At 38.5% G+C, this 17299-nt stretch overlaps 1 protein-coding gene across 4 annotated transcripts in view; it reads left to right on the forward strand.

Annotated features, from left to right (window-relative positions):
- ntm (neurotrimin) overlaps positions 1-17299 on the forward strand; it is a 154021-nt gene that overhangs the window by 76511 nt on the left and 60211 nt on the right. For all 4 annotated transcript variants that reach the window (XR_003929411.1, XM_030069751.1, XM_030069752.1 and 1 more), the window contains exon 2: positions 16822-17054. Coding sequence is in view for 3 of the 4 variants with exons in the window: in XM_030069751.1 (XP_029925611.1) it covers positions 16822-17054 (233 nt within the window). In the remaining variant the exon portion in view is untranslated. The remainder of the gene's footprint in view (positions 1-16821; positions 17055-17299) is intronic.

Here is a 17299-nt window from a genome sequence, read left to right on the forward strand (position 1 = left end):
TACAGGCAGACAAAAGCCCCATGACAGCTACGTGGAACTTTCAGGAATACTGATGCAACTCTTACATCACCTTTCGCTGTGTGTTCATTAAGCTGCTGCTGCACAGTGTTTCATTCTCAGACAGTTTTACAGATTGCAGTGACTTTCTATGCAGCGTGTGCTCCACAAAATACCAAATTTTGACTCGCATTTTTAATATTAATTTTCAGGCAGCTTGAGGAAAAGCTGATTGTAATTAAGTCTGCAGATAGACTTTAATAATACACTCAGTGGCCACTTTCTAAGGTCCACCTGCACAATTCAATCCAGCTGTTCTGCCACAAAGTTTACTTTTCTGCTGCCAGTAATGCTCAGCTTCTCTTTTTGTCACAGTAACAGAGGTGTTCATTCAATTATGTGTTTGGCATTGAACTCATGTTGGACTGGACTGCATTTTATTGAGGTGTTTCCAATATTCTGTCCTCCCTCATGTATATAAATATGGAGGACAAAAAATTAGAAACACCACAATATAATGTAGTCCAGTACAAGACCTCTGCAAACTACAAGCTCTATGATAAAATTATTAAATTTAGACATTGTCCAATGTCAACAAAACCTGAACATTATAAGCTTTCTTAAAAAGGTAGAATTTATTGTAGAGCTACTACTTCATTTCTTTCGAGTCCACATTCTTCCAAGTAAATAAGAAATTCCAAGTATAAGATTGCTGCTAATAAGCTGCTCATGGACATATTTAGTTCAATTTGGTTTTAATTTAACTTTTAAAGTAAGAAAGGGGAAATACATGCTAATCGCTGTTTTGAAGGAATGTAATCTTTAAGCATTTTTTGTTTGTCTTTACATTTTTGAGCTCTTTGTAACTTGAACTCAATCAAATGCATTCCAATGCATCATTTTTTTTTTTTTTTTAAATAAATGCCTTAAACGCTTGAACATCTAAACAAAGCATTTCTAATTCATAGAACTACAAAGAAAATGTAACCATGTAATGGGGTTTCTCAAATGTGCCTCGATACATTTCATTAAGAAAAAAAAAGTTAAATAATCTTTGAGAAGATCACTTCATTTAAATGTGTAGAGCATGGGGAAAAAATGCTTTATAAGGACTGCACTTTACTGCCAGAAAAGAGTCCTCTTTCACATGATGAATTTCTTCACTATACAAATGCCTGTGTTCTGGAAAAGGATCAGGATTTATTTTGACCTTGATCAACAATGCAAACAAACTATAGTTGGATTTGTTTGCATGGCCTTGTCCAGCCTTGTTTGTCCATCACATTTTGCCCCCTTGCTCAGATTCATTGCACTGAGCTGAGCTGAGCTGACAAAGGTAACAAACCTATGTAAAATGCGTGAGTGGAGCAGTTGTAGCAAACGGCTCAGTAGTTACAAGGATGCAAGCTGGCAATGATGAGTTGACTATTTGAGAGAATAATGCTCCCTGGAAGTTATCCAGGCTTATATATTACAGCTATTTATTACTCTCAAGTGTTTTGGTGCTTAATCACTCCTGCCTAGACTAAATAAATATATAAAGAGTAGACTCCCTACATATGAGGCAATCATTGCTGCTGCTGTTCAAGTGGAATTGCCACTCAGTTTAAGAGTTCACATATGTTTTTCCCCATGGGCTGGGATCGTCAAGTCAATATTGTGTAGAAACTCTAGGGACAAGAGAAGTAAGATGCTGTTTTGTGGTGTAAATGCACAGTCTGGAGCTGCTCGTGAATATGAACAGGACTTGTGTCATCCATGAGTTTGAACACCCCAAACGGGCTTGTGTCTTGTTGTATAGTTACCTGGGTGTGGTGGATATTTCTCCACATGGTGAGAAATATCTGCATTAGTTGCCCCCTTGCTGCCCTAGGGTGCTAATCCAGAATACTTTGTGTATTTGCATTCCAAAGCATAGCAAAACATGTCCCAAAATAACACAGAAATGAACAACGTGGAGTATGCCAGTATAAAAAAAGAAGTGCTTGTACTCATTTTTTTTTGAGGAAATTAAACATCTATTTTCTTGTTATTTCCCTATCTGAAATGGAAAGTAGATACAGCATGTAGCGTCTGCCGGAAACTTACTCATAGTACTCTTGCGCCAGGGAGAAATGACCTGACACTGTACTTTCAGAAATAATTGTAATTACATGGGGAAAAAAAAAAAAAAAAGGGAACCGGGACTTCTTATTTTTTATATTACCATAATCTGCTTTGTTCGCATTTATGTGCTAAAAATGTTATTTTAGAGCCTGTTTTGCCATGCTGTGGAAGGGAATAGAAAGGTAGATGTGTCAGTACTGTGATTACGTTTCTTTGGACTTTCTGTTAATGAAGTCTGTGTTTCTGTAGGTGGTGATCTTTTTCTCTGTCTGTGCAGCCAGGGTGACTGTTTAGGCGAATTGCCCAGTTCTTCTGTTTCTTCCAATCAAACTGCTGTTTTCACTAGTTGATGTGTAAAACTGAATCACTTTCAGTCAGACGTTTCAGTTAGGAGGAGAGGTTAAGCCTCGAGTTAGGACCAGGGACGGGCTTCATGTCCGAAAGTGCCAAAATGTGTTCTTTCCTGTGCTTTGGAATGATAACATACATAATTTAATGGATAAAAAAAAATGCAGGTGGGCACTAGTGACACATGACCAAAACTTTATTAGCCTGACTAAAAAAGAACAGAGAAGATGGTCACTGACATTTTCCTCCATCTCAATGAAGACTTAGTGGCTCTGCCATGTGGATGGAGCTTCAGATGCCCACCAGCTAATAACAGCCCCCTAAAAAAATGCATTCATCCCCTCAGCTAACACTCAGCTAAACTGACTGGCAATAAACCCGGCACAATGTGAGCAATCTTTTTAATGTGCCTTATACTGTGTGACCTTCACATAGTACTGTACTATAATACACTTAAGCTGTGCTGTTTTATATACCATGGGACCCTATGCTATTACAGAAAGTGATGCTTTGTTTATGTGACGCAACTGTGAGCTGAACACAATGAAAATTGACCGTCATAACGGTTTTATCTACTGCAGTTCATTTAACATGTATGTTCCTCTGAGCAGTTTACTTAAGACTTTAAACCTCTCAAAGCGTATACTGTATGAAAGACTACACGATAAAGCAGTTGAGGTTGATCCAAATATTCATACGTTAGAATCTGTTCAGGAGTGAATGTGAAGTTGGTTGAGTGTAAAATATCCACCATTTATGGTGATCATCAAGTGAGTTTTGTGTCTTTTACAGTTTTGTGTCTTTTACAGTTTTGGCCAACTCTTCACTTAAACCAGATTTTTTTTTTTTTTTTTTTTTTTTTTTTGTAATAACTATGACTCAATGTATCTGAAATAGCCAAAAAGCAGAAGACGGGCAAGATCTGTGTTTCCGTCTTATGCCCAACAGTTTGACTGCCAATTTTAGTATTCCTTAGAAAAATCTATGATATTCAGTTTGTTTTTCAAAAAAGCTATTTGAATACAATATAAGCATTGTTGAATTTGCTTGTAAATGCGTCTTACCGGTGACAAGCTTCTACTCTCAGCAGCCAAGTTGCTGGAGTCACTTGGCTGTGGGAGGTGGAGTGTATCCAACAGTTTGTGTAATTGTGCCTGCACTTTCTCATAGAAGATTTAGGTCACATTTAGGGGCCCGGGTACGTTCCTCGGATTTTTGCACAGATTGCACGGTTTTGTTATTGAACTTACTACAAACTGAAACTTGGATACAATTAGCTGTTTTATTCATGCTCGTTTTTCGGTTCTGTATAACTTTTAGCGCTCCTTATAGCTGCGCTGCCATGTGGTCCATCAACCTGATTTTGTTTTTTTTACAGTAGTTGTTTTAAATGCTCTTATTTGATGCATGTAGCTTTCATAAGGCAAGTATTTTTTTTATTTTTTTTTTTTCAAAATTCAAAGATTAAGCAGTTTTGTGCTGTCAACCTCCCAAAATTGACAGTAAACCCTAAAACATTTGGTCTGGTGGCTCACCTGTTGGAGCGTGTACTGTGCCAAGCCCTTTGCCACACGCACTCCTTGATAAGCAGAACTATTTGTTAACTTTAACAAAACTCTTTGGACTTTGTCAGCCAAGGACACAAAAGTGATGTTCCAGACAACAGTTTATGGTGGCATTTTTGACTACAATTTGTGTTTTTGTACGGTGATTACATTTATTTATGTCAGGCTGCACAAGGTGTGCTGTCATGGACATATCATTCAGTTTTTTACCTTGAAAGGTTTGTAAGTTATTAATTTTTATGTGCTGGCTAGCTCGAGACTGCACTAAACAAAAATGAAAGGATTTGCCTTGAGATTCATACCTCCTATTTAGAACTGCTTTTATTGCTGACCCACGCCTTTCAGGAGGAATTAGATGAGACACTGCAATGAACACACTCCTTCAATACGTTGTCTTTTCAGGGCCTAAAATGGGATTCTTTGGTTTCACTTGCAGATGTTTGTACTGAAATAATGTCACAATTATTTAAAGAAAAACAGCAAATGGATTTGTCAAAGCTGAATGGCTTCAGCAACAATAGCAACCACAACAAAGGTATTTAAGACCCTGAAACTACAAGATTCACTTTTCTCCAATGACATTGGAATTTAAGTAATGTAAATTGTAGGTGTGGGTGGCATCTCTTTTTCACTGTCCAAGGAAACTGCTACAATACCGTGATTTTAGGCCTTTTTAAACCTGCAACGCATCCCACCCATGGCATAAGACTAACATTTTTCCAAGCTGCCAGGGCACACATTTGGCATGCGTGCTTTTTTATACGCATTTTGGTGATATAACACTGGCTTCAAAATGCGAGTAAATGTGGAGTTACACAGGGTACAGGCCAGAAAGTGAGTTATGAAAGCCAGAAATCTGAGTAGCCGCCCAAGCGACTGTTGAATCACTGGTATTGATCGACAACCCTATCAACCTCTGCAGAAATATTATGATTACTGCTATAGGCAGGAAATATTAGTTACTTTAATAATTAAATAATAAATGCTAGTTGTTTTTTTTGTTTTTTTGTTTTTTTTTTGTATTTTATTTACATTGATTTGTGTAGTCGCGCTCTTGTGACTGCCTACTGTACTTAACCTTTGCAATCGAAAGTGCTGATGATTATTGCCAGTGGTCATCATTACAAGGCTGTTACCCTTACAGTGAATATGAATGGAGATTTTTATTGTATTGGGAGTAATGAACAAGCAGAGAAAAGAATTGCATCCTGGTTCAAACAAATAGAAGTCGAAAGAATAATACACACCATCATGAATCTGATGACCCTCAAGCACACAAAGAAAGCTGCGACCTGCTGCGGCCCATGGTGGTGGTGTTCACCATCTAAGACATGGCAAAAATCAATGCTCATGGTTTTTTTTTGCAATGCATGAATAATCAGCCATAATGGTTTTCTTCCTGCAGCTGGCTAAGAAGCATTATGTTGGTTAAAGCAAGCTCCGTGCTCTAAGCTCACGAGAGACACCATGCCAAAATACATAATACCATGCTGGCCCCTGCACATACAAGCACTGAGAAAAGTGAAAGAAGAAGACTTTTTAACATGAAAACTGTTCTTCTAAACTGTTTCATTTCCAGTTGAAAACAGACTTTCTCAGCACTAATTAGGCTATTACTCTTACTTGTGTTCTACTTCCTTGCCTTTCCTTGCCTAATGGAATGTATAATTAATGTGCAAACACAGCTCTGTTGTTATTTATTTTTAAAAGCAGTACATTTGTTTCAGAGTGTATAGAGAGTAAAAAGTTCATTTTTGCACGGCTCTCAACAGCCGTCCCCTTAGACAGGCTTTGTGTGCATTGCGACAGAAAGGCTTGTCAACAATTGGGGATTCATTGATCTTTATTTAGACCCCCCTTGGTCTTTATACCTACCTTGGAGCATCCTTTGCATGCTTTTGATGAAAGTAAATGTCAAGTATCTGTTGTCCCTTTTTGAAATACAACCCTAAGTCATATCTGTTATGGGTTTAGGTTTTCTACTGGTGGAAATCCAAAATAAAGTGTAGGGATGCACCTCAACCCAAACCCAGTTCTCCATTTCAAACTGGAATGGCTGCCACCACTGTCCTTACTAGAATCACTCAGAATCTATGACAACAGCCACTTTTGTGTTGGGAGGGCTGACTGGAGTTCACTCAGACGTCTGTGTCATTCTGCGACATTTTTTCACAGCTTTGTGTCTTGATTCGCAGAGTGGATATTCACTAGAGTGGGTTTAACCTGCGGTGCTTGTCATTTTACCGCGAGTCTGTGTGTTTAGTAATGCACAGGCTTTATTTGGAGGCTAACGTATCATCATTAGTCTCTTAGTCTAGCTTATAATTGCTTGTGATGACCATGGCTACAGAATGGTGTTCTTTATAAATTTAGTTTTAATAAGCAGGAATTTCAGCCATTTTATATTTCTTTGTGGTTTAAAAAAAAAAAAAAAAATTCAAATTTTGGTCATACCCACTTTTTTCCCCAAATCTGAATCCTAATTATTTTTCCCCAAAACACATACAAATTCAAATACAAATATTGGTTCCACTGCACACCTCTAATAAAGAGGTAGAAAAGTCTGAAGTGAACCAACTGTAAGAACCTAGACCAAAACTCAATGATTTATCGGTAGATGTTTACATGCACATTGCAAAGGTTCTCGTGCTTGGAAAGCCAAGCATAACAGAAATGAACCAAGGGAGAACTTTCGGAGTCAAGATGAGGTGAAATATCTCCACAGTTTATGGGCCAAGGAGCACATTTTCCAAGTCCTTAAAGAATACACAAGAAGTATCGATGTGGTGAAGTATCGACATGCTTATGTAAAGTTACCGGGATGGGCATCAGATTTGTTTTGACTCCCCACTGCTGCAAAAATCTCTAACTCGGCAGGATGACTCAGCTCGATAAAAACAAGCTACTTGTGAGTCCATGTTACATGTGAACCTTTGCACCATGAACCAACAAAGTACACTTTTTGACAATGGTGTCCTTTTTTTGTGATAAAGATCCAGGCTGTTAAATATAGAGCGTTTTCCAATAATGAATGCTGCCCGGAAATTTTGGAATTAATTGTTGTTTATTTCTCCACACTGCAGTTTGTAAAGCACCATCAATCCGATGTGCTGTCAAACTGAACAGTGACACAGGCGCAGATATCTAAACTCAAATGAAATTAACTGCGGTAATGCAATCCAAGAGGTGCTCACAAGCTTTTATTATACAACTGTGATGTGGGATGGTAGTGTCAGAGTTGCTCCAAATGCCCCATTGAACTTTCCATCACCAAGAGTGGCTGCTCCTCCTGTGCAATAAATTCCATATAAATCCCCTCTTTTTTCCTGTTTTGCTGTCATGGGGTCATTTCTTGTTTTTTTTTTTTTTTGTTTGTTTGTTTGTTTTTTTTCCCTCAGTGCATCTGCTAACATTTGCTGCTTGGGTGCACACTTCTTGTGAGCTGCTACCTGAGGTCTCACTGCACTCCCACAAATGATACTTTTCAATTCCCCAACTAAATTAGAAGTATTGCAATTAGCTGTGCTGCTGCCACCCCTGCAAACACTTACAGTACATTGCAAACAGTGCAGTTTGCTGTTAAACTAATTTTGGTGTCCAGTTTGAAGTAACTCCTGACATGACTGTTAGGCAGCTACTTTCCAAAGTGTGGTGCACTACCGCACAATTTGCATAAATTGTACGGAGTGTATGAAATATATATGTTTATAAATTATTTATATTTACAAATGGATGAGGAGGAGATCTGACAACCTCTAGCTGATACGATATCTTAAAATTCGCACAGATTGGTTCTAATTCTGATATATCAGATCAATGCATCTGTATTTTCCTGTGAGCTTCTGGAAGATATAGCTACGTTTTCTGATCATTGAAGCGGCCCAATGAAAGATATGCTTAAAATGAAAAACTAATATTTCCCCATGTTGTAGTACTTTAAGAGGACAGAAGACTGGGACACTTCTCAGGAAGCTTTTTAAGTGTGTGATTCATTAGGAGATTTTTTTTTTTCCAACTACAGAACAAGGAAGAGATGGTGGCATTCCCTCTAATGTAGCCATTGATGACAAAACATTAAACATTAACTCCATTGATCCACAGTGTAAACAAAGTCTACTGGCAACATCTGATTGTGGTGTGAGCGGCATCATGTATTTTTAATGATATACACACATTAGAGTCAGAAAGCACATGGGAAGAGGGCAGAAGTTGTTTGTTTAGTTAAAATTTCACCTTCCAATCTCACATCTTCAGTTCCCCCTTTCATGGTTTCGAGAGGATTGACAATTTGTTTGGATTAAATTTTGTTTGCCATCTGTGCAGAAGTGATAAGAGGAAAATGTATGGTACGTAAAATATTTATCTGTTCATTTTCTTTTTCTTGCTCTCTGGGGGGATTTAGCTCGTGAGGCATATAGTTATAACAATAACAACCTAAAGCAAACCAGGGATGTTTTTTTTTTTCATTGAAGATAGTTTGAAAATGTATGTTTAAGAGGAGCACTCCAATTAGCCTTTGAACATTCTCGCTCATAATATCAGGTGTCTTGGTTTTAACAGCAGGTGTTGTCAGGAAGGTGCAGATGAAAACACAGCCCGATGTTGAACCTCTACATGTCAGTTGACTATCACCAAGATTTCTCACATCAGTCAGACTATAAGGGGCATCTGAAGTGCTAATCAACAGACTTCATTCACTGAATATGTGTTGACTATCAGCTGGGGAAAAACACATTCCCACATATGAAATTGAAAGTCTGTTGAAACAGTTCTTGACAGTCATCCGAGACACTGTTTAAAACCTACTGATATATTATGGAGAGTAAACAGTGGACTGTCAAAATATTGTGATACCGCAGTGATTGACATAGGCTACCCGCAGACGGAGATGCACGGATTATTATGAACCCCACCGCAGTTCTGAGCGAGATACGCCAGCAAGTGTGAGCAGCTGCAAATTTGTCGTACCTGTCACTAAAGCAGCTTGTCACTGTGTCATGTAATTTCCCCACATTTTGTAATAACTGCAAAATGTAGATCGTTTTGTAACACTCATTTTGCAGTTTACTAATTATGTAATATAGTTACTATAACAACCATGGGATTGCCCTTATTTCAACGATCATGCATGCTAAAATTGCTCTCCTCACCAAGTGCCACACCTTATTATTATCAAACTATGTGTGTAATAGTTATAATATATAATTCAACCGCAAGTTGCAGACTCCAAAACAGATCCTCCAAGACACCCACACTAGTTCAAGACACGCCCCCTGGAAAATGCGTTACATTTTGTGTTCAAGGTTTTTATTATAAAATGTGACAAATAATTACAAAATGCAGGTGTTGTTACAAAATGAAGGAAAGCGGTATTACAAATTACAGTGTTATTACATGCAGTGTATGGTTACACAGCCTGTATAGGACAGATGCCTCCAGCCATGTTTAAGCATAGACCTAACCATAAGGGATGCTGATATCGGCTTTAAAAATGAAATATCGATATTAGCCCAAAATGAATGTTTCGGCTGATGTGACATGTTGATATGTGTGAAAAAGGTCAAATCTGCCCTGGTTGCAGTTGTTGTCAGGATTTTCTCAGGCAGAGCATCACCCAAGCCTGTTTCAACTGGATGAATCTTAGTTTTGTTTGAAAGAAAGTGTTATATAAAAATGAATATGGCATGTTTTACATGACCTATATTGAAGAAGTTTTCTTATTTTGCCCAGTGGAATGTATACATTTTGAAAAGCATGGTATTTTATGTCTGCATCTGCCAGTTGGTCTTCACAATAAGAGCATGCATAATAAAAAATTCCACTGCAGGGGAGACTTGATGTTCTCTGCAATTATGTGGACAAAAAAAAAAGTGTATATATATCTATATCTATATATCTATATATCTAAATATCTATATATCTAAATATCTATATCTATATCTATCTATCTATCGATCTATCTATCGATAGATGGATATAGATATACACTGCTCATAAAAAGTTAGGGGTATTTGGCTTTTGGGTGAAATTTATGGAAAATATAAAAAGTTCATGCTACAGTGATATTATATCATGAAAGTAGGGCATTCAAGTAGAGGCATACACTGGTGATTTCCTCATCTCAAAAAATTTCTTGAAACAAAAGCCAACAACAGTGGTGGGTATACCACAACAAAAAATGTCAGTGTCAATAACTTGTCATGTGCCCTTGAGCATCAATTACAGCTTGACAACGACGTCTCATGCTGTTCACAAGTCGAGTTATTGTCTGCTGAGGCATGGCATCCCACTCTTCTTGAAGGGCGGCCCTCAGGACATTGAGGTTCTGGGGTACAGAGCTCCGAGCCTCTACATGGCGACTCAGCTGATCCCATAGGTTTTCTATGGGATTCAGGTCTGGAGAAAGTGCAGGTACATTAAGGTACCCCAATCTCCAGCAGCCATTCCCTAATGATACGACCTCGATGAGCTGGAGCATCAAACACCTGATGTGAATTTTGCCGTTAAACTCCTTGTTAGAGAACAGCAACTTGTGCAAAAAGTACTGAAACATTGAACAGTTGGACATGTGCATTCAAAAGTTACATAAACATATATATATATATTTATATATATATATATACAGTACAGGCCAAAAGTTTGGACACGCCTTCTCATTCAATGCGTTTTCTGTATTTTCATGACTATTTACATTGTAGATTCTAACTGAAGGAATCAAAACTATGAATGAACACATTTGGAGTTATGTACTTAACAAAAAAAGGTGAAATAACTGAAAACATGTTTTATATTCTAGTTTCTTCAAAATAGCCACCCTTTGCTCTGATTACTGCTTTGCACACTCTTGGCATTCTCTCGATGAGCTTCAAGAGGTAGTCACCTGAAATGATTTTCACTTCACAGGTGTGCCTTATCAGGGTTAATTAGTGGAATTTCTTGCTTTATCAATGGGGTTGGGACCATCAGTTGTGTTGTGCAGAAGTCAGGTTACTACACAGCCGACAGCCCTATTGGACAACTGTTAAAATTCATATTATGGCAAGAACCAATCAGCTAACTAAAGAAAAACGAGTGGCCATCATTACTTTAAGAAATGAAGGTCAGTCAGTCCGGAAAATTGCAAAAACTTTAAATGTGTCCCCAAGTGGAGTCACAAAAACTATCAAGCGCTACAACGAAACTGGCACACATGAGGACCGACCCAGGAAAGGAAGACCAAGAGTCACCTCTGCTTCTGAGGACAAGTTCATCCGAGTCACCAGCCTCAGAAATCACAAGTTAACAGCAGCTCAGATCAGAGACCAGATAAATGCCACACAGAGTTCTAGCAGCAGACCCATCTCTAGAACAACTGTTAAGAGGAGACTGCACGAATCAGGCCTTCATGGTCAAATAGCTGCTAGGAAACCACTGCTAATAAGAGGCAACAAACAGAAGAGATTTGTTTGGGCCAAGAAACACAAGGAATGGACATTAGACCAGTGGAAATCTGTGCTTTGGTCTGATGAGTCCAAATTTGAGATCTTTGGTTCCAACCACCGTGTCTTTGTGAGACGCAGAAAAGGTGAACGGATGGATTCCACATGCCTGGTTCCCACTGTGAAGCATGGACGAGGAGGTGTGATGGTGTGGGGGTGTTTTGCTGGTGACACTGTTGGGGATTTATTCAAAATTGAAGGCACACTGAACCAGCGTGGCTACCACAGCATCCTGCAGCAACATGCCATCCCATCCGGTTTGCGTTTAGTTGGACCATCATTTATTTTTCAACAGGACATTGAGCCCAAACACACCTCCAGGCTGTGTAAGGGCTATTTGACCAAGAAGGAGAGTGATGGAGTGCTGCGGCAGATGACCTGGCCTCCACAGTCACCGGACCTGAACCCAATCGAGATGGTTTGGGGTGAGCTGGACCGCAGAGTGAAGGCAAAGGGGCCAACAAGTGCTAAACACCTCTGGGAACTCCTTCAAGACTGTTGGAAAACCACCTCTTGAAGCTCATCGAGAGAATGCCAAGAGTGTGCAAAGCAGTAATCTGAGCAAAGGGTGGCTATTTTGAAGAAACTAGAATATAAAACATGTTTTCAGTTATTTCACCTTTTTTTGTTAAGTACATAACTCCACATGTGTTCATTCATAGTTTTGATTCCTTCAGTGAGAATCTACAATGTAAATAGTCATGAAAATAAAGAAAACGCATTGAATGAGAAGGTGTGTCCAAACTTTTGGCCTGTACTGTATATATATATATGTAGAGAGAGAGAGAGGGAGAGAGAGAGATATAGATATATATAGATATATAGATATATAGATCGGCATATCAGATATCGGCAAAAACTCTAATACCGTGCATCCCTCACCATAACCATGTGGGTATATCCTGCTCAGCTGCTGTAGGATTCATAATAATACAGATCAGACATGTGATTGGGAACTTTATGGTGTGCACACTGAGGAATTTTGGTAACCCAGTCAATGATGCACACGCCAAACTGGCATAAAAGTCACTGTGTAAGTTTGTCTTCCACATCTGAGTCCGTGCATGGTCATGATGGATCTGACCATGTTTTTCCTCAACAGTGTGTTTACTGACGGTCGAAAAACTAGCAACTAAAATGTCATATCTTAGTGCTGTCCTTTTTTTATTTTCACACGCCTTGTGCTTGAAAGGCCATTACTCCCACTCACACTACACAATAACACAGATTTTCTCATGAATTGGAAACCTTAAGAAGGTGTTAGCACACTGTGACACTGACTCTCAGAGCAAATGACATTTTATAACGCTGTGTCTTCCAAGGAAGCAATGACAAAAGCATTGACCTTGAAGACTGGTAAGTCAATTGTGGATTATTGAGTTTTCTAAAAAAAAATTCTGTGATCACTTTAAAAATAAATCAAAGCCAGTTTGCTGCTGTGACTACCTGCAGGATTCGAAGAAGCTCTTTGGTTGATTATGTTGTATGCAAACATGAGGACCATAATGCAACTACTTAAATTTGGTAGCATATTTTTATTTTTATTTTATATATATATATATATATATATATATATATATATATATATCTACATTTAAATTTTGAAGTTACCCAGTGTAATAACCACCAGCCGCACTGGGAAAACTGGGTCTTTGTTTTGTTTAGGTGATTACATGAGTGAAATATTCAACATGCCAATGGAAACAGTGCGACTTTCACAATATTCCAAAATGAGGCTTTGGCAAATGTCTTGAGGGAAGAAAATACACTGAGCATGTTTATCAGGCCTCAAGGACACAAAGAATCTGTTTGCATTCAGCGTCTCAGCAAAACTGAGAGCGTTGACAGTGAAAAGTCAGTTGGATATCTAAGGGTTAAACAGAGACTATCTTCTCAAGCCACAAGTGAAAACACTCATCAGTGATGTATAGCTTTTCAATACAAATGCCCAGAAAAGAGAGCAATGCAATAATGAAGAAATGCATTATTTACTTGAGCACTATGTTTCTGTTTGGAGTCAAGTTAGATCCTCCTTAGATTTTCACCGCCATCTTCCAGGCTTTTACTTTACTTTTTTTTTTTTTTTTTTTGCACACTCACAATTCATCTCCTTTAGGAAATGCAGGCAACAGATCATCATGAGGCCATTTTGGTTGACATTACCAAGGGACATACTGGATGTATCACAGTGGATGGTATTCAGAATGAATTCCCTGCTCAGAGTGCACTTAGATATCAGAGTATAAATAAAGTGTCCATGTGCACTGCATAAAAAAAAAAGATATTTTCCTGTTTCATTCAAGAAGGTATAACCAAGCTTCACGGTGTACCATCACCATGCATGGAGGCAGTGTGATTTCTTTTTCCTCCCATGATACCCTTCGCTCCGCTGTCGTCAGGTGCAGACCAGCAGCATGAGCTTCAATTAAATTCTAAGTTTGTTTCTTTTTCAAAATGAGGTCTAACAGTGTAAATGTTTCTGTGCCATTATATCATGACTGAATGGGTAAAAGATTCATCAAGACCTCTTGAAGTGCAGCGTCGTTCTTGGATGAATTATAAGGCACTGACAAAGCATGAGTCATGCCAACTTTTTATTTTTACGGTGATGTAGCAGTTGTTAGTGTTCAATCAAAGAGTCTGAGTACACAAAATGAGTTTCGGTTTTATAGTGTGTGGACTACCACCATTATTTCTCATTTAATAAAAACGCAGCTATTTAAGGTGCTGTCATTTTCAGCTTTAAAAAGGTTTGTTCATCATTTTGAAAAATTACAAATTGAAGATCATAAGAATTATATTGGGATTCTGTTTTCAAGCGGTGTGAAGAACAAAGAAGAGCTTGAGATTTTATCACTGAATGTACCAAGTTTCAGGCATTTTGATTATTTGTCTGTGCATTGTCTAAATTGCTTCACCGAGAACCAAAAATAGTCACCCCGACAGTGTGCTGCTGATGAGTCCCTATAGATCGGCGGCAGGAAAAAAAAAGTCTCTTAAAGTAATGGCCTAAAAAGGACGTTGAGGGTGACGGACTAGATATGCCACTCAGCAAAGAGGTTGTGTGTTGGATCTTGTCCAAGAAAGTTTTAGCTTTCCAATTTTTTACACTTGGATGGGCACACATGTACATGCAAGCTTGTGTCCTTGTATATCTGCTGGTGACTTCTAAATCATACTATATGTGTACAAACTTATTTTCAGGTATACATCTTCCAGAGACATTTTTTGAAACATCAATATAATGACATCGACCAGCCTATGTTTGGTTGTGTATGAACTGGAAAACACATTTACTATCTAGAAAAAATGTGTTTCCCGTTTCCATTAGAAATATAAACTCTACATTGAATCCACTTTGTCAAAATAAATTGATCACTCTTCTCACATACACAGTGATCCATTACTGTGAAAGCCACTGCTTCTATGTATTGATTACACACACAGACACATACACACAACCAGTTTTTTGTCTACTTTCCCCATCATAACACCACAAATGCCCCAAGGATGCCATTGACCCTCCTGCCGCCGCTGAAGTGGAAGTGACTGATGCCATAACAAAAGCTGTGACAGCACAAATGGAGCCAAGAGCCTTGCAACTGCAAAGTGTCGAGCTCCTCTTATATCACCGCCATTCTAAACTGTTGATGTTTAAAACACCGTCCCTTCTGTGCATCCACAGGAATAGTGGGCCATCTAGAGATAAATCAACCCAGATATTGAAGAGGAGTGTGATAGTCAGAGGTAGAATTTCGAGAAAGTTGAATTATTCCAGTCTCACTTTAAAGATGTGCAGTTCTTTTTTTTTTTTTTCTTCCTTCCAGCTGCTCTGTCGATACCTTTTTCTCCGGTCAAATCTAAACCCACCAGCTCCAAAGATGCACCATCAAAATACAGCAGATGTGCTGCGTGCTGGTGGAAGCTGTCCTTAGAGTCAAAGTTCAAAGACCTGGCTCCTATATCAAAGCAGCGTTTTCTGACTCCTAAAACTAATCTGCTGTAATTCCAACAATGCACAGCAATCACTAGTGGGCTTCTGGCTCATTGTCTCAGTTAGTTTGAATGGTAAAAACAAGCGTGTGGGCAGATCAACAAAAGAAACCTGATAACTGCATAATGAAGCTAGAGAGCTGCATTTGCATATGTACAATGTGCTAGTTATTGTCCTTATTGCAAAATTGTTAATGTTCCAAGAAAGCTGTTTACATGATTGGCAATAGCTGCTATGCTATTAATGCTCCGATTCCCTCCTTTTAGGTGGATCACTGAGAAACTGTAATTATTCTGCCAGCGTTGTACACCTGCCTTTATTATTACTACTTTCTTTTACAACAACTCGGATTTTGACAAGGCTGATTTGGTAGTCAAGTAAAAAAAAAAACAAAAAACAAAAAACAAAAAAAAGCAGATGTAAATGCTATTGTGCCTGATGTCAGGTTGAGAAGCATAGTGTGATATTCTTTGTATGAGGTGTAAGCATAGTAAATTAGAGCTCCAACAAGCCCACAAATTTCAGCATATGCAGAATATGCTTACTCAGAATAAGCCTCTAATTGAGGTGAGATAAGCAAAATAATCTGAAATTTGTGACCCAGTTCTTATTCACTGCATTACTGTACAGTTTCAGAATAAATTGTATAAACAGTATTGAATAAATGGTATGCCTGGGCATCCATGTTCTATGGAGGGCTGACAGTCTGCTGGTTTTAATTCCAACCAGCAGACAATGTCAAGTGATTTCACTGATGAGCAACACTTTCAGACGGAAATGGGAGACTAGTCTCAAGCTGAAATGAAAACCTTGGCACTCCATGGCACATGATAGTCCACTACTAATTTACAAAGAAGCAATTTAAGCCTAGCAATACAAAACAATGTGCAAAACAATGACGTGAACAATTAAGTGTAAGTGTTTGGGAGGTGTTGGACCTATGTGTTTGCACAAATTTTCACGTTACACAACGGAAAAGCTCATGTTCAGCCTGTTTGTGTTTTCCAGCCATCATCAATTTGTTCAGTAATTGATTATTCATCTTTAACTACTTCTGACGTAATTAATTTGTCATGCTTTACATATTTTGGCAAACTTTAAATACACTAACTGGCATTAGATTGTATTACATTGACAAATATTGACTGCTCTTTGATAAACATAGCATCCTAAATGTATACTTTGTGTGGTTGAACCTTTTTGCTGAAAACTATAATAACAAGAACATGTTTCACAAAATTGTCTATCAAGCAAACTATCTGAGTGGCTGATAAAATCCATCCGTCAACTCAGGGAAAGCACCAGTTCCAATACTCTTTTCTGTCCTTTACAGCTGTGCACAGGGGGACATTGTCACACACACAGCCTGGCTAAACCGGTCGAGTATACTGTATGCCGGGGAAGACAAATGGTCGGTGGATCCCCGAGTGAGTCTGGTGACCCTTAATCAAGAGGAGTTTACCATCAAGATTGAAAATGTGGACATGACAGATGAAGGGCAGTATGTGTGCGCTGTCCAAACGAGCAGTCGACCGAGAACCACCTCAGTGTACATCCTCGTCCAAGGTAACAAAACCTTTCTAGATGAAAAGGACTACTGCTTTGCTACATATCTTGGAGTGAATTTGTGTATCTGTGTACTTTTCTCTCAGTGAAACTGCAAGTGATTTTCTCTTTATTTCCTACCAGCCCTGAATCCTCTCTATCTCTGCTTTTTTGTAGTTTCTTCTTGGCAGGTGTTTGTAGTGACATTTTGCTGTAAAAACTATCTGTTAAAATTGGACCCATCTGAACCAATGGATTCCAACTAT

The sequence above is a fragment of the Myripristis murdjan genome, chromosome 14, assembly GCF_902150065.1.
Source record: "Myripristis murdjan chromosome 14, fMyrMur1.1, whole genome shotgun sequence".
In the NCBI taxonomy this organism is placed as follows: domain Eukaryota; kingdom Metazoa; phylum Chordata; class Actinopteri; order Holocentriformes; family Holocentridae; genus Myripristis; species Myripristis murdjan.